This window comes from Mus pahari, chromosome 3, assembly GCF_900095145.1.
Source record: "Mus pahari chromosome 3, PAHARI_EIJ_v1.1, whole genome shotgun sequence".
NCBI lineage: Eukaryota > Metazoa > Chordata > Mammalia > Rodentia > Muridae > Mus > Mus pahari.
The window spans coordinates 102,307,716-102,331,536 of NC_034592.1; the positions used below are offsets into that span (position 1 = coordinate 102,307,716).

General features: G+C 54.3%; 1 protein-coding gene across 2 annotated transcripts; it reads left to right on the forward strand.

The window, feature by feature from the left end:
* Positions 1-1,111: 1,111 nt before the first annotated feature.
* On the forward strand, positions 1,112-23,821 carry Bahd1 (bromo adjacent homology domain containing 1). 2 transcript variants are annotated; one of them, XM_021194334.1, is made up of 7 exons: positions 1,112-1,416; positions 15,208-16,629; positions 18,499-18,881; positions 19,597-19,756; positions 20,156-20,232; positions 20,958-21,058; positions 21,699-23,821. In XM_021194334.1, the coding sequence occupies exons 2-7, from the start codon at positions 15,222-15,224 to the stop codon at positions 21,886-21,888; spliced, it is 2,319 nt and encodes a 772-aa protein (XP_021049993.1). In that variant the 5' UTR covers positions 1,112-1,416; positions 15,208-15,221; the 3' UTR covers positions 21,889-23,821. The 2 variants fall into 2 exon arrangements, with proteins under 2 accessions (XP_021049993.1, XP_021049994.1); XM_021194335.2 differs by having other exon boundaries at positions 1,252-1,416; positions 20,967-21,058; positions 21,699-23,813.

A 23,821-nucleotide genomic window follows, 5' to 3' on the forward strand; every position in this document is an offset into this window, starting at 1 on the left:
GCTGTGCCCACCCACCCAGCTGACCCCGAGAACGTGCTCAGGCTTGGAAAAGCACGTCTGTGGGTGTGAGAGACGGAGCCACAGCATAAGGCGACTATGGGGAAGCTAGGTAAGTGTCTGCACTGGTCCTACTCTGGCTTGGGGACGCGAAGGAGTGTGTCCAGCCGCGCCTGTTGGGCTGCCCGCCCCTTTCCCTCTCTCCCGGAGAGCTCTGATGTTCCCCCGCGGTGGTGGAAGAGGGTGTGTGGGTGTCAAGGACTCACAGACCAGGCTCTGCTGTCAGCTGGAAATGGATGAGGGTTCCACACTTGGCTTCTGGAAGAGGGCGAATTGGGAACTGGGGTGGGGGGCGTTAGGTGAAGGGCAGAAAGAGGAAAAAGAGATGCGGGTGAGGGGTTACCGAGCCAGGACCGACCTTGCTAGGAAGGAAAGGAGACGTGGCAAGCAGGGAAGTCGGAAAGATGAGGCAAGGGCGGGAGGGGCTTCTCGGGAGTCGGGGCCCTTTCGCGTGAGTCTGGGGCCCTTTCAGGAGGAAAGGGGGTGTTGTTCTTGCTTGAATTTTTCGGTTGGTCTTTTCCAAGCTTTGCCATGGGGGCAGCAGCCTGAGGGTGAGGTGCCCCCTCGACTCTCAGTTTACTGTAGCCGGTGCTGGAGAGGTTACGAGGGAAGAGGGATGTAGAAGGGTGATGGTCAGGGCGGGGGCGCGCTAAGATTTTTCAGGGTGGGGGTCTGCAGTGTAGGTGCTGGGGCTTCAGGGTCAGGTCACCATGGGATACTGGCTCAGGAGACCAGGAGAAAATACAAGAAGCCGGCAAAGAAAATCATCCCCCGCCACCACCCTTGGCACCGTACCCCTCCCCCCAGGCCCCACCACTCCCCGCACCACCTCCCCCGGCCGCCTCGTGCTGCCCCCTGCGTCGGGACGACCGACCCACGATTCTGATTGGTTGGAGACCGGGAGGGGGAGCCGAGGGCCGGATTGGCTGGCGGGGCCAGCGCAGGGCGGGGCGGCTGATTGGCGGAGCTTGCCGAGGGGCGCGCCGCTGATTGGCTGGGGACGAGGAAGCAGGAAGGAGGGCGGCGGAGGCTCCGCTCTCGGGGAGTTTGTGGGGGAACCGCGAGCGGCGTAGCGGATCCCGGAGCCCGGCCCCCGCTGCTCGCCCGTCCGGCCGCCTGCCCCGCCCGTCCGGCCCTAGCCGTCCGCCCGCCCCGGCCAGGCGCGCCCGCCCCCCCCGACGGCCCCGCCCGATCGCGGCCCCCGCTCCGCCCGCCCGGCCCCGGCCCCCAGGAGGAGGCGCTGACGCAGCAGCGTGGAGCCCGGGAATTGAGCGCCCCCGGGGGGTTCCAGCCGCCGGATTCCAGCCCGGCCAGGGCCTGCGGGCGCCCACAGCCGCGCCGTCCGCGCCTCTCGTCCCGGTGAGCTAGGAGCCGGGATCCAGGAGGGGGAAGGGGAGGGCGAACGAGCGAGAGCGAGCGAGCGAGCTAGGTAGGCGGACTAGCAAAAGGGAGAGGACCGGCCGCCCGTCAGCGCGCCCCGCCGAGCGCGCCGCGCCGCCGCCCCCGCCAGCCCCGGGAAGGGACGGACGGACGACAAGAAGCAGGTGCGGCTGCCTGCCCGCCCGCGCGCGCCGCCTCCCTCCCCCGGGTCCGGCGCTGCGGTCCCGCCATCGGGGAGCACTGCGCGCCTCGAGGTGACAGCCCCCGGGGGGCGCCCGCCTCGCAGGCCGGGGGCGGGGTGGGTGGCGGCCGCAGGGTGGCAGCTTGGCCGGGCGGCGGTGGCGCGGGCGTCCCGGGCTACGGAGGGCGGGAGGACGCGGGGTGCTTCCTCGCCGCGGCGGAGCCGGCTCGCCTCCGAGTGCGCGGGCGGCAAGGCCCCCGCCAAGCCCCCTCCCCCATCGTGGTCCCCGAGGCTAGGGGCCGCGGCTGGGGGCGTCGCCGCCGGAGCGCCCTCTCGGGGTGGGGGGGCGCCCTCCCGGGTTGGGAGCTGACCGGCAATTGCCGGAGGGGGGATGGGGATGGGGGCCGCGTCAGGGCGAGGGGTAGTGTGGACTCGATCGGGTCGGGCTGAAGGAAGGGAGGCGCCGAAGACGGAAGGGGACCGGTTCGAACAGCGAGTGTGGGCCGCGGGAGGCCCTGTGGGGACCGTGCGGGGCGGCGGCCGAGTCCGAGGTGGGGCGGGGGGAATCGAAGTTGTCAGACCGCCTCCAAGTGACAGCGGGACCCGGTGCTCCAGGCCTGGCCTGGTTGTGCCTTGCCAGTCCCGCCGCCTCTCCTCTGGGGCCGGGGGCCGGGTCAGGTCGGGCCCAAGGGGCCCGCTCGGCGGTGAAGAGCCGGACAAAGGCGGCGCCCGAGCGGGCGCAGGTAGTGGTATCGGGGAGGGGAGCGAGTCCGGGGCACCCACCCCAAGGGGCGGGCACGGGGCCGGACTCTGCCCTGGGGACTGCGGGGGCCGGGGCGTCCACCGGGAGGAGCTGCGGCACTGGCTCTGGGCTGTAGCCGCAGATATCCTCGCGGCTCCGGGAAGAGTGGGGTCGACTTAGCCAAGGCGGAGGGGCAGGGTTGAGGGGTGTGCGCACCGAGTGCCCTGGCCGGTGGCGAATGGGCTGGTGGACTCACAGAGCGAGCGGAGCCTGCTAGCAGTGAGGCTTTCAGCAAGTCTGCCTATCCGTAGAGGTTTAACTCCACCTGGGATGTCTCCTAGTGGCCCATTGTCGGCAGTCTTAAGAGCACAGCCGGATACTTGGATTGGGACTGAGGGACCCCACCCCCCAACACACACACCCACTGTGCTAGGCGATGCCTTCACTATTGCTGTAGCAGTTTTCCTTGGGCAAGAAGGTGCCTACATAGGGACATGATAAGCTGAGTCCATATATTGAGCCAGAAATTTGATGACATAAAATGAGGTTTCCAGCTTTCTTTTGTACCACCTGACACGTTTCTCCCCATCTACACCTCCATAATCTTCCACCAAAAAGGAAAGAGCCTCAGAGGGACCACATTTCTTGGGGATACCACTGTCCCAGGACACTTTGGAATCTCTGGCTTAAGCTGTGAGCGCCAACCCCAGCGGGTGAGCAGCTCTAGGCTGTTTACCCCTTTGAGACAATCCACCCAGCTCCAGTGCCCCTCCTCGTGTGATTAAGTTGGGAACAGGAAGAGAGGAGACTCAGGCTGATAACAGCTGAGAACATGGCCTTATGCTGAGAAAAATCTGGGTTGGAGTGGCACACCAATGGGACTGGTCGAGAGCAGCACTTGGCTGTGTTTGCCTCTAAGCCCACCGTGAGAAAGCTGCTGTCTGCCAAAGGAGCAGGCATAGGGTATGGAGTTCATTCATAGCATTCCATCTCTCTCTCCAGGAGAGTCTGGACCCCAGCTTGGGTGGAGTTGAGGCTTGTGGGGAAAGGGGGGTATTAACCTCACACAAGAGACTGAAGTTTTTTTGTGAGAGTTTAATTGTATGTCTAAAATCCAGAGAAGGCTGGAGAATCTTTCCTTTTGCTGGGCTGCACTGTATGTGATTTCTTTTGGTGGCAGTCAGAAGGGTGACCTGGTTTGGCTGCTGGAAGGTGGGAATTGCCAAAATAACATCTCCCTCTGTGGCAGGGGTTAACCTGGCGGGAGATGCTTGTCTGTCAGATCAGTGTTTGGGAGGGCTGGTCCTGGGGAGTTGAGCCATTAAGGAGATGTTTTTGCTCTCCATCTCTTTCTGTCCCTCTCCTCCCTTGTTTCTCTCCTGTTATCTCTTATCACTCTAGAACGGAGGCTAGCCTGGGACTGGCAGCAAGTCTTCTCTCTGCCTCCTAGTGTGCACTACCATTGCTGGCCTTGGTTTGTTCTTTTTGGTGTCTCCCTCCCTCCTTCCCTTTCTCTTGCCATGTTCCTTGGTCAGCTTCCTCCTGCCTCCTCTGGCCCTTCTGGTTCAGTCTGTACACAGCTACCAGATCTTTCTTCCAAAGCACCCCTTCCACAAGTCAGTTTCTTACTCAGTTGTGCTGGCTTTTTTTTGCTGCAGTCTGTGCCTAGGCAGTGTCCGTAAGGCTGTTCGCTAGTCCTGCCATTCACTCTTGTCTCTCCCTGCCCTTCGCGTCCAGCTCCTACCCCTTCCTTCTCTCCCACTTGTTCATTGTCTTGGCGTTGATCAGACAGACCAGTGAGCTTGGGAAAATGGATTGTCTAACATGGTATCTTCTCAAATGCTTTGTAGATTGGAAGGTTCTTAGGGATTGGAGTAATGAGTTAAACGTGTGTGTCTGTGTGTAGTCTAATCTTCCTCTCTGTGTTGTGTGATGTGGAATTCAGTGTGGATGGAGGGGAACCTTTGGCTCTTCTAGAAATGCTCAGTATGGATGCAGTCCTTGGAGGTCTCTGACCTTTTCTGTGAAAGGTGTATAAATAGGGCATGTCTGTGAGGCTCTGGCCATGGGCATGTTTAACTGCTGTTTCTGATCCATCTGCTGCTGAAGAGTCAGTCCTGTAGACTGTGCACATGACAGACACTGCACACTGTTGGAAAGGGGCTGTGGTCCTGTTCTCCCCCTGTCCCCACGGGGCAATTCTCTTGTTGTAGCCAGCTCTGCTGTGTGTTTGCAGTTTACTTGTTGTCTATGCTACCATATGCTTTACCTCTTCCCGTCTGGGTGTCAGCAAGGGAGAAAACGCTATTCGGAGAACCTCAGACAAATAACCCTGGATCAGCCCTGTGGATGGGATTTGTACGGTTCCTTTTATATTAAGTGTTTTTTACTGACTTCAGGAACTATGTCTGTCCCAAGGTAGAGCTTTGGGGAAAAACTGCTATCATTCCAACTGTCTTAGAAGTTGGTGTATTGACGATCAAGCCTACACCATAGGGGACATGGGAGAAGACTAAATGACTGTTTTGGAACTAGGTAGTGAAGAGACAGACATACTCTTGCACCCATCCTCTTTCCCCCCAAACCTTTCAGTTGTGCCCCAGTTTGATGATTAATGAACCAGCATTTACCTTCCAGTCGGAAAGGCCACCCCTCACAGTTGCCATGGCAATGCAGACCTCTCCCCTGTCAATTAAGAAAGAAAAAAAAAAGAATCCTGCTTCTCTTACTGTAACAGAAACGCCACCTCGGAAAGCCTCTCCTGAGTGCTCTCCTCATCTGCCTGTGCTGTCTGCAGTGTGCATCCTGGAACACAGTCCTTTCCCTCCAGGGACATTGCCTGAGTTTCCTCGCCTTGAACAAATGTTGCCCCTCTTGGAGCCAGCAACTCTAGAACCCTCAGAAGAGGAAACAACCTTTTAATTTATTCAACCATGATGCAAATTACAATCCAGAAAGAGCCCTTCTCTTCTCTCTTCTGCAGAGATAGAGGAAGTGCCTCCTTACGCTCCGGGGTTTAGAGGCGTGAATTGGGTAGTAGTCAAGAAGGAAATTTCAGTAGACCCGAAAGAAATTCAACCTAGCATATCTACTTGAAATTGGAGTTTAGTGAAAATTGGCTGATTATTTTCATTCCTCCCCACCACTCCATCTTCGCATCTAAGCGGACTTACAGTGTTTTCACTTTATCCACTTTCGTTCCTCTTGGCCTTGCTCAGGCAACATCTGGCCTCAGTGCCCTGTCGCAAGGTGAGTCACTAAGGAGAAGAAAAAAATCCAAAGGGGGGGAAAGTCCCCAGAGCTGGAAAGTAGCCTGTGTTGAACCAAAGCTGCCAGTCCTAGCTGCCGGGTTTATGGAGCATTATATGAACAGTCCCGACATTAAAGGGCCTCCTTTTTATGAATGGGTTGTGGAGAGTGTAAACAAAGCAGCATCTCTCAATGGGGAAGCATTTCACATAAGCAACACTACCCCGGCCCAAGTATTTACGGGCGGGCGCTTGCTAGCACAGTCTGGCAAGGCTTGTTTCCTTTGTGCCTTTGTGACTTTGGAGGGACTTTGGTTCTGATGCAGCCAGCGCTTTCTAGCTCTGTGGGCTTGGCCTTGTCTTGGTGGCCGACACCCTGTCCTTGAGCTCTCTAAGAGATGGGAAATACCATGTGCGCCAGAGCTTATGAAAATTAGTAGCAAAGGCTCCTGACACCTAGTGATCAGAGGTTCTGCAGCTCCTGACCCCTCGGGCCGCTTAAATCTTCCATGTCAGGCCTGGGAGGTCTTAGGTGATGAGATCCTGCCTAACTTTTATGGGAGGCGCATAGCTGGAATAAAATGGACTGGTTTGAATGTCAACTTCATTATGTTTTTTCCAGCCCATCTCCTGGTTTTGCCTGCTAATGAGGTACAAGATGGCTAAAAGAAGTAGAAGAAGCAATGGGCTTCAAACATCCTGCTTGGGGCTGCCAGCTCCTGGGGTCCCAGTATGGGTCTGGGTATCTATCCCAGGCATCTCAGTGAGAGGGCACTGGGTTTGGAGAACAGGACCCAGAGTGTAGTCGCTGTCCTAGAGTAGTGTACTCCATTTCTCTTGGCTCAGTGGGTAATACCAGCAAGTATTGTTACTTACCTGACTCAATGTGGAGGGTCCTCTTCAGGTTTGATCTGCCAGGGAAGAATGAGAGTTTGTCTCTAAGTCTGGCTTTATGAGTTGCTAACTTCCAAAGCACCAGAACTTAAGTTACTTGAATGAGAAGACAGGTGACTTTTCATAGTTAATGATAGCAGTACTAGCTAAGGACTTACTTGGGTCTCATTATTTTCTCTTGCCTTTGTTCCTTCTCTGTGAGATTTGGGAAGGACAGATACGTTGATTCCCTAGTAAAGGAATGTATCTAGTTTCTGCCTCTACCAATACATCTTTTTCCATTTCCTGCTGCAGGAGAGAGGAATGGGCCCTTCAAATGTAGTCACTTGTCCAGATGTTTGGGGGTAACTTCTGTGTGTCCAGGTGATTTAGAAGTGTTCTTAGGATAGTTATTAGCGGGTGCTGCTTGATGCCCTGAGATCCTGAGACGTTCAGGACCACAGTAGTGCTGCCATCAAAGTCAGCTGTGGCCTTCCCAACCTTGGCTTGGTGTCACTTGCTTTGCCCCTATAACTTTCCACTGAATGTAGAAAAAAAGAATTCTATGGAGAGGAAATGATCTTTTAGAGAAAATCGAAAGTACTAGCGGTTGTCTGCTCTGAAGAAAGGAAGCCAGGAGCAGTTACTCTGTCTGTAAGTTAAGGTGGGTGTCCGTCTGCACCAGGATAGGCCACCCTCAGTCTCCACTGCAATATAAGCCAGGGGAAAGGGATTTCCTTCAGGCCTATAGACTGGCGTTGGTGCTCTGGACTTACTGTAAAATTCGATCTCTCTGGAACACTCACAGCTTTCTAGGTAATAAAATGGGTTTGTTTCAAAATTGCTTCTAAGAGTTTCTTTAGAACTTTGAGCCAACTGCTTGTTTGCTTGTTGGTTGGTTGGTTCCTATTGAGACAGGATCCTGTATTATAGCCCAGTCTACCTGGACCTGTCTATCCTTCTGTTCACCTTGAGTGCTAGGACTACAGTTCTGTACAAACAGTTCTTTAAACTGAAAATTCAAGAAAAACTTTTGTTATTGGGCTGTGACCCAGGCTCTAGAGAATGGCAGCCAGGTAATAGCATAGAAGGGCTCTGAGCCGCGCCTGGACGCCCTACCTGTGCCCTTGCTTATCTTAGTACTAGGAGGTGAGATGGGGGATGGAGGGAGGGGTGTGTGTGTGTGTGTGTGTGTGTGTGTGTGTGGTGTGTGGTGTGTATTCAGAACATCAACCTTGGCAGTATATGCCTTTACCTGCAGAGCACCCCCAACCTGTTCCCTACCTCCTCTTCCTCCTTTTTTTTTTTATTTTAATGAACTTTTAGTATCTCTCCATCTGCTGAAGATGTGACGGTAACAACTTTTCCCTAGGACTATTGTGAGGATAGATGCAGTGATTGTCATGTGCTGGGTGGCACTGGGTACCCATTATACAGAACAGCATTCCTGATGGAGTAGGAGGCTCTGGTGAATCAAGTTCTCTGCTCTCTTAGAGATCTTGGAGGACGGGTCTTCCCTCTGGATCTTTACTGCTGAGTCTGCCTTACTCTCTTTTCTGGATTTATTGCTTATTTTGTTTTGAGAGACAGGACCGCTCATGCAACCCAGGCAGACCTCACACTGACTATGTAGCCAAGGATGACTTTGAACCTGTGATTCTCCTCCTTCCCCCTCCAGAATGCTGGGATAAAGCTGTGTGTGCATCACCCTGCCTGGTTGTAGTATACAGTGCTGGGGACCAAACCCATCAATGCCGCCTTGGGCAGGCCCTGAGCTTTACTCCCAGCCTATCTTGGGCATTCTTTGTCATAAATGTGTGTGCACTTAATCACTAATGGTTGGTGGGAGGTGACAAGTAGAATTTTTTTCCATGAGGTAGCTAGGGCAAATTGGGAGAGAAAAGGGGATTGTGGTGAAAGAGTTGAATAGATACAAATTAATATATGAATGTGAATTTGAATAGGCACAGTGGACTCTCCCACAGTGGAGGGGGGGGGATCGTTGAAGGCAGAGGGATCCCTAATCTAGGCATGTGAAGTCCTTCAGAAGCTGTTTGGGAGCATATTTCTTGTTTCTGGGGTTCCAGATGTGTACCTGGTAAAGTATGTGTGTGTGCATTTTCCAAAGTGGACCGGGAAAAAATATCCAGAAATCTGAAATAGTTAACCCATCCTGGCATTTTGAATAAGGGGTTTTCAACCTTTGTGAGTCAAGCCAGTAAGCCAGCAGGGAAGCCTTGTGGCTGGGATTTCGCAGTGGGGAAGTCAGATTCTACCTAACCCTCCCCCCCCCCCCAGGCTTGCAACCTGTTGAGGTAGCATTGCAGCCTGCCTTGTGACTCCCTCCCTTGGTGGAATGTTTGGAAGGCTTGGCCTTGGGACTTGTTTGTGTGTGGGGGGGGGGGCAGCCTTGTTCAGGAGGTTCTTTGTTGGGAAGGTCTCGGGCGGACTCTCCTAATTTGGTGGGTCACTTCTGTTCGGGACCTGGAGGTAGCTAGCAGGCATCTGGGCTCTCCCAGGCTGACTTGAAACTCTGAGTCTGGCTTAAAACCCACCCACCCCCCCTTTTTTAATGGATGCTGGGGATTTGCAAATGTTAGGCTAGGCAGCGCTTGCTTTCTCTCTGAGTCCATCCAGAGCACTGTCCTGGTGGCTGGGCCAGTACACATAAACTCCTGAACAGGCTCAGAGAACAGATCGGTAAGCTATGGACTCTTAATAAGGAGTGCTGCATCAGTAATATAAGGTTTTCTCCTTAGTTATTGAGATATGGGAAGTGTTGTCCCTATTCCTGTCTCCAAACAGCTGCTCAGAGCAGTGGGTTGTGCCCCAAGCATAAGTTTGCTTCTGCTAACCCCGCCTGGGCAGTGTGGTGTATATTAGTGGGGTTTGAGGGATCCTGGTTTGGAGATCCTCTACCCCCACCTAGGAACCCACCAGGCAGAATCTAGGGAAAGTTTATTCTGCCTGTTGCCTTCTTGCATCCGGGTACTTAGGGATGGCCAGCACTGCCTTCCCTGCTGGGCTTTTGTCCTCTCGACACACCTGGCCCTCAGTTGATGAATCAGAAGAGCCTTCTGCAGACCTCTCAGCTCTGAGGCTCCCCACCACAGCCTTCTCATGCTGGCCCTCCCTCCCCCAGCTCCCCGCATCCCTCTAGCCCACGCCCATGCTCAGTTTCTGTCTTTCGAACTTTTATTTCCATCCCTTAGCCTGGTACCTTGGGGGGTGGGGGTGGGGGCAGAATGAGCTAAGACTGGAGAGGTGGCTCAGACCCAGGTTTGATTCCTAGCACCCACAAAGTAACTCAGGTCTCAGAGGATCTGATGCCCTGTCTGACTCTACTGGGTACCAGACACACACAGATGGTACACAAATGCAGTCAAAGCACACAAAAGGTAATTTTTAAAAATGAGGGGGGGGGAGAATGGGCTTGTATTAAGTCCATGTATGTGTGTGTGCAGTCGATACATGTTCTGAATCCTAAAAACAAAGCCTTGCTTTGAAAAGAAAACCAATCAAGGCATGGAATTCAGACTCTTCCAGTCTTGATCAGGTCTCAGCTCTGCTGTGTGGGGCTGACTGGGGGCAAAGGTTGTCAGAGATGCCCGGGTATAAGCAGTGGGTGCTCTGGGTGCTCACAGGAGCACCAGGAAGAGCTAGGGGAGGGTAAGTTGGCTAAGGTAGAAGCTTGGACCTTTAAACAAATCCCCTCGGGCCAACAGTGTGGCTCAGCGGGAGAAGACATTGTCTGCCAGGCTTGATCCGTCTTGTGTCCAATGTTCAGAACCCTCATAGCAGGAGAGAGCGAACTCCCTCATAAGCTGTCCTCTGACCACCACATGTTCTGTTGGTGCGTGCCCTCATACACATGTGCACATGCCAAAAAAATGTTTAAAGGAAACCCCTAGAGACTAGTCGGTGCTGCCTGTGGTTACCATCTAACTTGTCAGTTCCGTGGAGCAGAACACAGACATTATTAAAGCTCAGTGCTCTCTGCCCGCTCTCCTTGTGTAGGGATCTGTACAACAAGGTGCTTGTTGTCCTTTCTCCCATCTTCAGCCCCTGCCTGTTGGGGCTTTGCCTCAATACTGAGGCTTGGCAGTTTCTGACCACCAAGAGCTTACCATTTCTGTTGTTATTACCTTAAACTTTGATCTCTGACAGGGGAGTCTGCACACACACACACCGACTCCCCCCTCCCGGGCAGTGGATCTGTATGCCTTTACAGTTACTGGAAGGGGGCTGGCTGCCTTTGGCCTGTGGGTTCTCATGCTGGGGTCATCAGAATTGGCAAAAGTCAGACCTGGTTTTGAGGTTGAGCTGAGCTGGCCTAACGGGAGTGGGCATGAACCTTTTGCTGTGCAGCTCTTCCGTGTCTCTAGGTTCCCAAAAGCCACACTGTGACCTTGGAGGAGCATGTGTGGTCTTTCAGGGCCTCAACAGTGTTGGTGCCTCTCGATGGCAGATGTGACTCCTGCCAGTGCCCAGATGGGTGGGACCCATTCCCTTTGGCTGTGCACGATGCTAACAACATTCCTGCCCATGTGTTTCTATAGTTAAGCTTAGTTGCAAGGTGACTTGAGTACCTGCAGCAAGTGAGGCCAAATTGGCAGGGCTAGCGACCAGAGCCACTGCTCTCCTAGGAGGTGGTGGTTAGCAGGGTTTGGGGGTACCTTCAGTGGATCTTCAGATACTGTGGCAGAACACCTGCCATTCTGACCCCATCCTGTGCTTGCCCACCTCCCATTGACCTCATAGTAGCTTCACGAGGGAGAAGAGACTGACCCCATCTTTCCTCGGGATGGACAAGTGCAGTCTGGATGCTTGGATGGTCAATCCAGGCTGCTCTTGGCTCCTGCTAGAGAGAACTAATGATTGGTGCCTCTTTGCCTGTGGCTGGGAGGGAGAGGAAAACTTCTGTTCTCCACAATGCCTTGCCATCCTTATCAACGCTGGGAAGTAAGGTTTAATTTGCTATGTCCATTTCAGACAAGGAACCTCCAGTTCAGAGACGGTTAGGCGAGGTATGCATTTGGGACAGAACCAGGTTTTGTTTTGCAAAAGTTGAAAGTAGGACCCAGGAGCTCATACTTGGTTAGACAAGCCTTCTACTGTGGAGCTGCGTCCCAGTCTCAGAGTGGGGTCTACCTTCTGTAGGCGCTCTGGCTGTCTTTGACCAGAGGTTCAAGCAGTCTTGGAGCCGCCTTTGCCTGGCTTTACCATAGGTGGCCCAGCAGAGGTGTCTGCTTGCCTAGGTGCCACCACACAGGTACTTGGGAGGGAGACTCTGCCTTTGTGCCGTTACTGCTCTTCTCCAGTAAGAAGATTCCAGAAAGCCAGTGTTTCTGACTGGTTACTCCTTTCATGGGTGGAGCAGCTCTGGCCCCAAGGCTGAGACCTGGGGCACTGTAGTAAGGGGAGCAGGAGTCAGCTCTAAGGATCTCTTCCTACCCAGGGGCAGATTTAGTTTATGGGAGTAATTCATATGACCTCAGCCCAGGCCCCTGACCTCCTTTGCTGCTGGAGCCTTCAGCTGGACACGTAGCACTTTTCGTGCACACTACCTCTGTTGATGGGGGGATAGTGTGTGGTGATCTATACAGGAGAGACAGAATGTCTTGGCATTTCTGCTTCTGGGGGATGGCTTCTGCCAGCCCCAGGCAGATCTGAGTCACACCGAAGCCTAGCCGCACTCACTCACCCTTACTTCAGATCCCCTCTGTGTGGAGCCTTTGATGGACCTAGACTGGAAATCACTGGCTTGCCAGCGTTGTGTATACTCCTGGGGATTTTGGATTCAGCTTGTGGGGTCTTTGACCTGGAAGCCCTCTGGCCAGCCACTGTCCTTTAGGGAAGCTGTTGAGAGCTGATGACTGTCAGACTGGTTTTCCCCAGTGGGAACTCGCTTGATACCAGCTCAGTAAAAGGTAATCGCCCTGGGGCTTCCTTCCCAGGCCCTCCTCTCAAGGGGCCAGCATCATTGAACAAGGGTAGGCTGTTCCAGAGAGCAGAAGAGCAGTGCTCAAGTACCCCATCCGTCTGTGTCCCCCCACCCCCACCCCGCCTCACCACTTGTCAGCAGTAGAAAGTTCCTGGTTGAATTAGTGTAAATGAGAGGGCCACCAGGACATCTGTCCTCCTGGAATGGGGGTGGGGGGTCAGGCCTACTGCAAGTCTGGGATTTTCTTCCCTCAGGTTGGAGCCCCCCTCCTCTGAAAGCTGCAGGCCCCTCCACCCAGCCCCACCCCAGGCAGGGAAAAGCTGCTGCTGAGGTTCTCACAGGTGCCTCAGAACATGACTCACACAAGCTCTCCAGTATCCAAGTGCAGCAGGAGCTGGCAGTAGAGACCCCAGCCTCTCCACAAGACAGCCACTGAGGCACCGCATGAAAGAGGAGGTTCTTGCACAATGTGCTTTGATGGCCCTGGCAGCCTTTAGCCAGTGACAGGAGGCTTGGCAGATGCAGAGGAGGCTAGCAGGAGGCTCCTGTGCTTGGCTTAAAAAACGACTTGCTCCCTGATATCCAGCCCTGGGGGGAAAGGGAGGAGCAGAGGCTCTCTGAGTGCTGAATGGGAGGATAAAAGTGAAACCATGTCTGCCAGGATCACACAGTCTAGGCATAGCTTCCTGAAAGTGGCTGCTGCTTTTTCTTCCCACCACTCTGCTTGGAACCTTTAGGGGTGCTAAGAGGGAAAGACGGGAGTACTAACAGATATCCGAGGACAGTCAGCACACCGGTGCAACCAGCATGAAGCAGGCAGCCGGGCTCCTCCCCGCCCACAGCCCTTCCACTAGCCAGGCTGCTCAGCCTCGTGCCCTTTCCCACCCCCCTATGCTCTGTACTTGGGATCCTGTGTTCAAAGGCCACAGGACCAGGTGACCTCACCCTTGGCCCCCAGCCATTCCCAGGCCCAGCTGCTCTGGCAACACGGGGCCAGTTGAGGGGCTTCAGCCCATGTTTAGCTGTATTGTCTGAGCACTCATCCTTCATCTCTAAGCTCCTGGGGATGGGGACATAGGACTTGGCTTTGCCCGGGAACACAGATATGGTTGTGGTGGTGGCGCTTGCTCTTGGCTGACCCAGCGCCGGTTCAGGGCGCCCTGGTTTGAGAAGAGTCTGGGTTGTCTGCGCTCGGGTGCTTTGGAGAGTGAAAGGGACGTGCTGGTAGTGTGCTGAGCAGACGACTGTGCTCGCTGATTCAAAGCAGAAGAGAGAGCCTCATGCAGCCTGTGGTTGTTCGGAGCTCTGCCATTTAGGAATGAAAGGATTTGCTTCCTGTGCTCCCAGTCCCTGGGGCCTGGGTTTGGACAGTGGCAGGTCCCCATGCATGGCCATTGGTCTTCCCAGTGCTTTCTCCTTGAGGGTTGTCTACGCTGCACTGTCAGCTGAGTTTTCTCAGCTTCCTTTCTATGCTAGTGCATTGTGTCTGTCCAGAGAAGGCACCTAATGAGCCCCGCCACTAGCCTAAGACCACAGAAGTAACTGGGAAAAACTTGGCAAAGCGGGGAAATCCCCAGGCTTGGGTTTTCTAAGCCTCGGCCCATCAAGGACTTCTCCCAGAATGAATGACTACAGTGGGGAAACTGAGCTGAAAAGCCTAGCCTGCAGGGTGGGGAAGGCTCCTGAGGTGCCTGAGGAGGAGCGCACTGTCTGGCACCTCGCTTGGCAGCCTTTGTGCTTTGGATACTAGATGGGAAGTGAACGGCTCTGTAGTCTGGCCACCCTCCCTCACCCCTGCAGTTGTGCATTGTCTTCACATACAAGTGTGCACAGCTCAGGCAGCTCTTTCTGGCCTTTGTCACTTAGAACTTGGGATCAGTCTGCCCCACATGTGTACAGGGGACATCTATAGAGCCGAAGTTAAGGGATCGTGCCTGGTGATGGGTACCCTCAGGCTTCCTGGGTCACCCCCTCGCCCTCTGCCCACTACCTGACAAGGAAGCCTATCAAGGAAAGCTGAGGAACAGGGCAAACCTTAGGAGGACCAATGCTTTGTCTCCTTGCTGGCTTTGATCCTAGCCTAATGTTCTGTACCTATAGTGGCGTTCTGAGCTGCCTTTTCCTAGAATCTGAACCAAATTATTGGGGGCTGCCTCCTAGGGCACACTTAGGCCTCCCCTTTCTTAGGACATTTCTAGAAAGATTCAGTTATGGCCCTCCTGCTTTATGTGTCACGTAAAGTATCATGAGAGAATGGATTTGCCCTTCCCCTACCCTGCAGGCAGGTTCTCCGACTCAACACCTCTCTGCCTGTCTCTTTTTCCTCCCGTGGCTAGTCTCAGAAGCCCAGGGTTGAGGGAGGAGTTGGTTAGTACTTTCTTTGGTCGTGTTTCTGAAATGCTCTTACCACCTAACCCCGTTCTGGCTGTGTTCTCAGAGCCCCTCTTCTTGAGTGTCTAGTGGAGAGAAAGGAGAGGTCTGGTTGTCACTTTCCTCCTCCTGTGCCTTGGCACTGCTACTTGCAGCACTTCTCAGGCTGGTAGGGACTTAATTCATGGCAACTCTATGCTAGAAGGAGAGAAGCAGAGCCAGTCCTTGAACAGCTACTGAGAGTCTGTGTGCCTCTGGAAGGCTGGTCCTAGGAAATTACTAGCTGGAGGACAAGAGCAGGAGTGAAGTGAGCCAGAGAAACTTTGGATAGAGGTGGGTGGGTGGGCGGGCCGCAGTGGAGGAAGAGGGGGCAGTGACCAGGTATTCTCATTGCCTGCCTTCTGTCCTGCAGCTTGGAGGGATTCCATGACACACACTCGGAGGAAGTCCCTTCCTATGCTGAGTTCTGGCCCTACTGGCCGAGGGGAGCCCCTGCAGATGGAAGACAGCAATATGGAGCAGGGGACTGAAGACGTGGAGCCGGGCATGCCTGAGAGCCCTGGGCACCTCACGGGGCGCCGCAAGAACTACCCATTGCGCAAACGTTCACTGGTTCCGGAGAAGCCCAAAGCCTGCAAAGTGCTGCTGACTCGCCTGGAAAATGTGGCTGGCCCGCGAAGTGCAGATGAGGCTGATGAGCTGCCCCCCGACCTGCCCAAGCCCCCGAGTCCAACCCCATCCAGTGAGGATGCTGGTCTCGTGCAGCCCCGCAAGCGGCGCCTTGCCTCCCTTAACGCAGAGGCCCTTAATAATCTGCTGCTGGAGAGGGAGGACAGCAGCAGCCTGGCAGGTGCCCGCCGAAGCAGAGGCGGGGACCCTCACCGTAGCCGGGACCGGGCCACGGGGTCCTGGTCTTTCTCCAAGAAGCGACCTAGGCTGGGAGATCTTGGAGAAGGAAGTAGGGACCTGTCCCCAGAGCTAGCTCCAGATGAAGGTGCCCGTCGAGATGGAGACCCGGCTCCCAAGAGACTGGCTAGCTTAAACGCCGCTGCCTTCTTAAAACTCAGCCAGGAGCGGGAGCTACCTCTTCGACCTTCTCGTGCCCAAGCAGAAGCAGATGGGCGCTCCACCGAGCCCCTGGCACCCAGGATCCTGCGGCCGAAGGTCAACGGCAAGAACTGTCCCAAGGCTCGGCAAGGGGCTGGCTCTGGGGAGGCTACAGGGCTCCCCAACTGGCAAGAGCAGCCCGATGAGCATTGGCCATCTGATCCTCCTCATGGGCCATCCACCCAGCCTTCTCACCAGGCCCCAGGCAAGACTCTGGAGAACCCGTTGCGCCCCAACCTGCCGCTGCTGATGGGTGGGCAAGCAGCCCTGAAGCCAGAGCCTGGGCGTCCAGGCGAGGAGTCACCTGCCCCCAAGCAGGAACTACATCAGCCCTCCTTCCCTGCGCCTCAGCTGTCTCCGCTGCCGCTGCCTGGCAACCCAGCCGACTACAGTGGTCCGTGTGGAGGGCCTGAGCTCACGGCACTGGGCAGCTTCTACCTGTACTGTGGCCAAGATGGGCTGCAATGTGGGGCTTACTCCCCTTGCCCCATGCTCCCAGAAGGCAAGCTGTCCCCGGTGGCAGCCCCCAATGAGGGGCTGCTCATGGCCCCCAGTTCAGTGCCCTCCAGCGTCCCTTTCCAGCACCCTCCTTGGAGCGCACCTCGCTACTGCTCCAGTGAGGACACTGGAGCGAACGGCTACAGCATCTGTGGAGTGTTGCCTCTGTCTCTCACACACATTGGCACTACTTGTGGTGGCTGCCCATACAAAATGCCTTTTACCGCAGGTAAGCCTTGTGGGGACACATGGTACACTGGGGGGGGGGGGGGGGGAAAACATGGCACCCCCGGGGGTTCTGTTGGGTCTTTTTACACCCTGGGGGGCGGGGCCCCGGGGGGGGGGGGAGGGGGCAAGACATGGCATCCCAGGAGGTTCTGTTGGATCTATGTACTACCTGGGAGGCAGGGACCTCGGAGGAGGGAGGTCTCTACTCATTTGGGCATTGTTCTCTGCCTAGGAATAGTCCCAGGAGAGTGTCCCTTGGTTAGCTCTTAGGGCCTGCTTTGCCTAGACTGTCAGTGAGATTTCTCAGCTTGGATGTTGATAACATTGCCGTGGAATAGGACAAGAAGGTCTTTCCTCTCATATTGGAATTCCCCTTAGACCCCTAGGCATAGGAGTTAGGGCCTTTTGTAAGCCCTGTGGTACAAGTCTATAAGCTCAGCTACGCAGAAGGCTGAGTCACGCTTCAAGGCCAGCTAGGGTTACAGAAAGAGACCCCGTCTCTAACAAAAATAGAAAAAGGCTTGGGGCTTAGCCATGATAGGAATGTCAACTTAGTGTCTATGCATGGGGTTCAACCCCCAGTCCTGGTGGAGAAAGAATCAAACTAAGGTGAACCAAGCCATTCCTTTGAGCCTTCTTCTGACCTAGGCTTTCCCTCTCCCCTTGGAAAGCTGCCATTCTTTTTGTTCCAGGAGTCCAGACCGTCTACATGCTGGCTGAGTTTAGCCTTCATGGGAAGGTTATGGGCTCAGGAAGCTATACCGGGGGTAGTGGGAGTTTTGCTCTAGTAGACAAGGTGCACAGACATGGCATGTGTGGATAGTTGTGTGTAGACAGGGTAGCTGGGCATATGAGAAGAGAGCAACAGTGTTCTCTGCTGTGGTCACAGTGGGCGCAGACACCGGAATGGTTCATGCCCAGCACGAACAGCATCAGACTGGAAAGGTGGTCCACACCTGTCTCTCCAGGGTGTTTTCTCCAGCCTCTGGGTCAAAATGAGGAGTCTAAAGCCATCCTGACCAGCAGGTCTGCCCTGTGTGAGGGGTGAGGGCTGGGCCTTCTCTACGTTCTTCCTCCCTCTCCCCACACCCCTTCATGTAGGGGTCTATAAAACAACTTTATAAACCACTTGGCTCTGGCCAGACCGGCTCTGTCAGGTTCTAGCATGAACTGGAGTCTTAACGAACAAGAGCAGGCTGCTTCCTGGCTTTTCTTCTTAGACCCTCACCCTGGTAAGTAAGACCGCCAGTAAGCCCTGTATGCCAAGAGCTGTTCTCAGTGCTCGACACACAGCTCTCAAGGCAGACTCAGCCAGACTCCCTGAACTGAAATGTGTGCCCCCCTCCTCATGACCATTGGATAGGCCAGTGACTGCTCTGTCTGTTTCCTTCATTGTAAAGTGGTAGTAATGGTACCTACCTCAGGGATGTTGAAAAGATGAAATGAGTTAATATGTAAATAAGGAAAACAGTCAGGAAATTCTGCATCATACTTGAAAGCACTACTTAACATTTCTCAGAGGGGCCAGAGTGACTTGCCTGAGGTCGCATGGCTGGTGAGTGGTAGGTGTGGGACTCATCTTCCAGTCTGTCTGACTCCAGAAGCCCTGCTCCTTAGTACTGTGAACCCCTAGAGAAGCTTAAGTCAGAGCTAATGAAGATATTTTGGCTGTCACTTGGTCCATTTAGAAAGGGACACATAAGTGTCTGCAGTCTAGTTTCCAAGATGAAGAAAGGGCCCTGTCCCATCTGCCACCTCTGGCCTTTGAGTTGCACCTTGAAACTAAGTGAGGCTTGAGACCTGAAAGCAGATTGTAGAGGGTCACTGCTCATCCTACCTGCCTGCCTTGACCCACTTCTCCTATTTCTAGAAGGCTGCAGGTCGCTCGGCCAATTGGAATTTCCTCTCCCAGAAGCTGGCCACCCAGCCTCACCTGCTCACCCCCTCCTGGGATGCCCTGTGCCCAGTGTGCCACCTGCTGCAGAGCCTATCCCCCATCTTCAAACGCCCATCTCGGAGCCCCAGACAGTAGCCCGGGCGTGCCCTCAGAGCGCCAAGCCTCCGAGTGGCTCCAAGTCAGGTCTGCGCACAGGCTCCAGCTGCCGGCACACTGTGAGGAGCAAGGCTGCCCGCAGGCCCAGCCACCCCAAACAGCCGCGTGCCCAGCGCCCACGTCCTCGCCGCCGCCGGCGCCGCCGCACTAATGGCTGGGTGCCTGTAGGTGCTGCCTGTGAGAAGGCAGTGTATGTCCTGGTGAGTGACAGCTCTTAGCTGACGGGAACAGGTGGGGCCATAGGACACAGGACGTGTAATAAGCCGGTCTGGCTACTCGGTTCACTTCAGGGACCAATCATGTTGCTCCCAGCTCCCCTCCCCCAGTCCTGTACCATGTGCCCTGGTGGTTTCTGTTTGTCACTTAAGTCTTCAGCCTCTTATCCCTGTTCAATCCACCTTCCGCCCTACACTAAAATGGGGATCTTTTGGAGGAGTTGGTAGACCCAGAAAGTTAGATGATGGAACACTGAGGTAGGTAGAAGCAATATCAGCCAAATGTGTTGAGCACTTCTGAAATTTGACGTTTGAGCTAAGCACTTGGCATGCCCTGTGCTCTGTAGTCCTCACCACTACCATGTGTCGTGTGTTCCTCCACGGTCTCTTCCATAGAGAAGGAAACTGAGGCTTAGATAACCTGACCAAGGCTTTGCCATGTAAATGATTAAGGGTTCAAATTCAGACTGCACCATCAGTGCAGATGCTCAGAGAGCCAGCTACATTGCCACCAGAGTCACTTTTTTCCCCACCCTCAGTCCTCCCAGAAGCCAGGCTAGGGGAGGAGGCCCCAGCCTGTGCTGTGCTTACTGACCTGACTGCCTTGATGGAAGAGAGTGGATTTTATTTCCTGCTTCCCTCCATTCTCACTCTGAGTGTGACACTGAAGACTTACTTGTGTCATTGGTTTGTCACCCAGGATGAGCCAGAACCTGCCATCCGAAAGAGTTACCAGGCAGTCGAGCGACATGGAGAGACAATCCGGGTCCGAGACACTGTCCTCCTCAAGTCAGGCCCAAGAAAGACGTCTACACCTTATGTGGCCAAGATCTCTGCCCTCTGGGAGAACCCTGAGTCAGGTACCTGTTCCTCAGACTGGGAACCAAAGGAACAGCTGCCCTCAGTTGGCCCCTGTCTAGAGTTTGGCCTGGCACAAGACTACCATTCTTGGCAGGGTCTGCCTACCCTTCATTTGGGGTCTGTCTCCTGTGGAGGCTGTAGCGACCTTGTAACTTGTGGTTGAATCTGTGCACTCACTCTGTTAGCCACCAGAGCCTGAGCACTTGCCACATACCTCATCTGCCAGAGCCTTCTTCCCATCTCCCCACGTCTAACAGCATTCCAGGCTGCTGAATGCTTGGCCTTGGTCAGGGGACACAGGTGGCCAGAGCCTGTAGGATTGGGCCAGTAGCAAAGGTTGGACAGACCTCTCGGGCAGGTGGCCAGCTCCAGCCACGACCTCCTCTCTTGTCCCCTAGGAGAACTGATGATGAGCCTCCTGTGGTATTACAGGCCTGAGCACTTACAGGGAGGCCGCAGCCCCAGCATGCATGAGGTGAGTTGCCTGACAGGGGAAGGGGCAGAACAAGAGTTTGTGGCATTAAAACACGCACGGGGAGGAGACAGCTAGCAGGCAGCCAAATCCCCTGGGGTTTAGCCTCTCCCAAACACTGTCTCAACTTATGTTCCAAATGGGAATAAATGACCCTTGAGGGCCAGGAGCTTTGAAATGGGAGTGAACAGTTGGATTCTAACCACAGGATGGTGAGGTAGCTCACTCACCCAGCTCCTTTAGTACCTGCAGCACGCAGACTCTCAGAGCTGAAGCCCTACAGGCTGAGGGCAAGCTGAGCATGCCTTTCATTCCCTTCCCTTTTGCAAGGACTTTTCTTTTTCTTTTCTTTTTTTTCCTTTCCTTTCTTTTTTGTTCGCTTTGCTTTGCTTTGCTTTGCTTGTTTTTGAGACAGGGTCTCACCATATAGCTCTGGCTAGCCTGAACTCGATAGGGTAGGCCAAGTTGTCCTTGAACTCACAGAGATACCACCGCCAGGATTAAAGGCATACACCAGTGCACTGCCCCATCGGTGGGACCTTTCATTTCATGGGGGAGAAAGGGGTCAGCTTCTTTTTCTCTTAGGGCCGGCGTGGGCAGTCAGGTCAAGGCGTAGACTACACTGACTCCCTCACTTGCTGAAGGTGGCTAAAGCCAGCAGGTTCCTAGAGTTAGGTGCCTCTTTCTAGCTCCCATAACCAACTAAGCTGCTCCTGTCTCTCTTTGAGCCTTTGCAGAATGAAGTTTTTGCATCAAGACATCAGGACCAGAACAGTGTGGCCTGCATTGAAGAGAAGTGCTATGTGCTAACCTTTGCTGAGTACTGCAGGTAGGTAGTACCCTGCACCAGTACCTGGCCTCTTCCCTCAGATTTGGCTAGAGTGATTTGGGGGAACTGCATGGAGTTTCAAGGAAATAACCATGCTCTAGGTCCAGAGTCTTACAGACTCAGAGTGCTCTTTTCTAAAACCTTCCTTTAATACCTTTTTTATTGTTGTGGTTTGGTTTGGTTGAGACTGCTGTCCTGGAACTCACTTTATAGACCAGGCTGGCCTTGAACTTAGAGCGATCCTCCTGCCTCTGCCTCCCAAGTGCTAGGATAAAAGGCGTGTGCCACCACACCTGGCTAGGATTATTTTTTTTCATTAGTAGAATTACCCCTTGCTGAGGTAACTAGAGAGCACAGCTTAACCCAACCCTCATGATCATGTTGTGGCCCACTGCTGTTCTGAGAGAAGTCTAGGAAGATGAGATGTATTTAAGAGAGAAAGCCCTGGAAGGTGTGTGTCCAGGGGCTGAAGTCACCTGGAAGGTGTGTGTCCAGGGGCTGAAGTCACCTGGAAGTTGGCAGAGTACGCGCGGGCGGCCTCTGGTCAGCTCTCAGTTCCAGCTCAGTGTTAGGGTGGGGAAGAAATTGGTTTCCTTGAAAAAGTGTCTGTGCTAAAGGCAGTTGTGGTGTGTCACTGCAGATTCTGTGCCATGGCCAAGCGTCGGGGTGAGGGCCTTCCCAGCCGCAAGACAGCACTGGTGCCCCCGTCTGCAGACTATTCCACCCCACCACACCGCACAGTGCCGGAGGACACGGACCCTGAGCTGGTGTTCCTTTGCCGCCATGTCTATGACTTCCGCCATGGCCGCATCCTGAAGAACCCCCAGTAGCCTCTTGATGCTCACAGTGGGGCTGCCTTCGGGAGAGTGGGGCCTGGGGCAGGGGCACTGCTTGAAGCACAGCACTTGGTCAGGAGCCCTGGGTTGCTGGCCTGTGGTTCTCTTGGGGGGAGGGGGGGCAGGGGCCCTATGGAGAAAGGGAGGCCAGGATATGAGAAAGGTATCTAAACCCTCAGCTTGGCTTGGGGTGCCCATCTGTGCACCCCAGGGTGGAGACTCCCGAAGATTCTGTCTTCCCTGAGGTTGGGCCAGGCCTGAGGGACATGGCCAAGGAAGGGCAGGGACAAGTAGAAGGGGTAAGGTCCTTCCAGAACCAGGCCTACCAGGCCCTTTTCTAGCCTCCCCAAGGCCTTCCAAGGGGAGCAGGAGCCAGCTTTACCTCACCCACTGTGACCCTCTGCTTCCCTGTCAGCCTGGGACCAGGCTCTGCAGATTCTAGCACAGCTCTGGCTTGTTCCAGTGAATAAGAGAGCCAAGCTTTGACTTCCTCTTCCTGGACTCGAGGCTTTTCCCTGGCTTTCTTTCTTCACCGCTGCAGTAGCCTCTGGTGCTGGCACAAGTTGACCCTGCCCACCCATGTCAGCTTGCCATTAAGGGTCACCCAGCAGGTCTGGCTTCCCAGAATACTGGTCAACATGGAGTTTATCATGTCTGGGAGAGAGGGTGGGGGCAGGGGACAAGGAAAATTGCTACCTGATTCGCTGAAGATTTTTCCTCTTGCCTTATTCTTGGAGGTTCTGGGAAACCTCTTGCAGAACTTCACACGTGACTCTTCAAGCCACACCCACCTGAAATCAAACCAAAGGAGAGTTGTGGCTCCTCTTGCCCTGCCGCCCCTTACCCTAGTCTTTCGTAGATTGCACTAATTTACATCCCAGTGAGAATCAACACTGTATCAGACCACAGACCTGAGCTGCAGCCACTTCCTCTAGGGGCAAGGCCCTGCATTTTCAGTTCGTTCCTGATGCCCAGAGATTGTTGTAGCCTCATGCTCCCCACCAGTGATTGATCAAAAGGCTCAGTCCCCTGCTGGCCTAGGCTGAGGGGCTGAAGCCTGGTTATTTGTACCTTGTTTGTACCAAAGAGGAGCATGGGATCAGGGAGGGTGCAGTGCTGGGAAGTGTGGTGTGCTTGGGGCCCTGCCCCACCTGCCACCCAGGCACTTCTACAAGAGCATGTTCCGGGGAGGGGGGGCATGCACTGTGGAAGATGGCACTGGGTCCCCTAGAGAGGGGAAACATGGGTCCACCAGTCTGGGTTCACAGCACTGGGGTGAGGATAGTCTGATGCAGGCTGCATTGGGAGGTGGAAGTGAACCCTGAAGGCAAAGACCCGGCAACCCCAGGTCCAGACCCTGATCCTTAGAAGATAAACTTCCTGATGGGTAATTAGGCTGGGTAGGCCTGAAGGCTTCGCAGGTTAATTTTTAGTTTTGGAAGCCCTGTCCTAAACCCAAAGGGAAGACTTCACATTGAATAAGCTCTTTGGAGGAAGTCATCAGTCTGAAAGAGCAGGGCATGAGAAAGAAGTTGTCAATAGTGGAGATGGACCCTTTGGAGCCTGCTCATTCTAGGGTGCTACCAAGGAGCCCAGCCTCACCCACGGGAGAGGAGCAAAGGCCCTCCTAGGAGGCAGGGGGCTGCTGCCCAGATGTTAAATGCTTTTGAAATCTCTTTAGATGTGGAAATATTTTTTCGAACATGAAAATGCAGCTGGTAGAATTTCAATGGAAGTATAATCCATGTAAAATATATTTTAGTTGATATTTTGTAAAATGCACTTTTTGTGTGTGTCGATCCTGGTTTCCCAGATCTGTATTTCAGTGTTTACAAGGGAGGGGTCCCTCCCCTAACCTCCCTTTTGACAGAGATTAGAAGTACTTCTTTAAGAAAAATAAATAAATTTGAGAAATTGTATTGATTTA

Coding starts and splice junctions, on each gene's coding strand:
- Bahd1 (XM_021194334.1), top strand. CDS start 15,222: ATGACACACACTCGGAGGAAGTCCCTTCCTATGCTGAGTTCTGGCCCT. Junction 19,757..20,155: donor CTGGGAGAACCCTGAGTCAG/GTACCTGTTCCT, acceptor CTTGTCCCCTAG/GAGAACTGATGATGAGCCTC. Junction 21,059..21,698: donor ACCTTTGCTGAGTACTGCAG/GTAGGTAGTACC, acceptor GTGTCACTGCAG/ATTCTGTGCCATGGCCAAGC.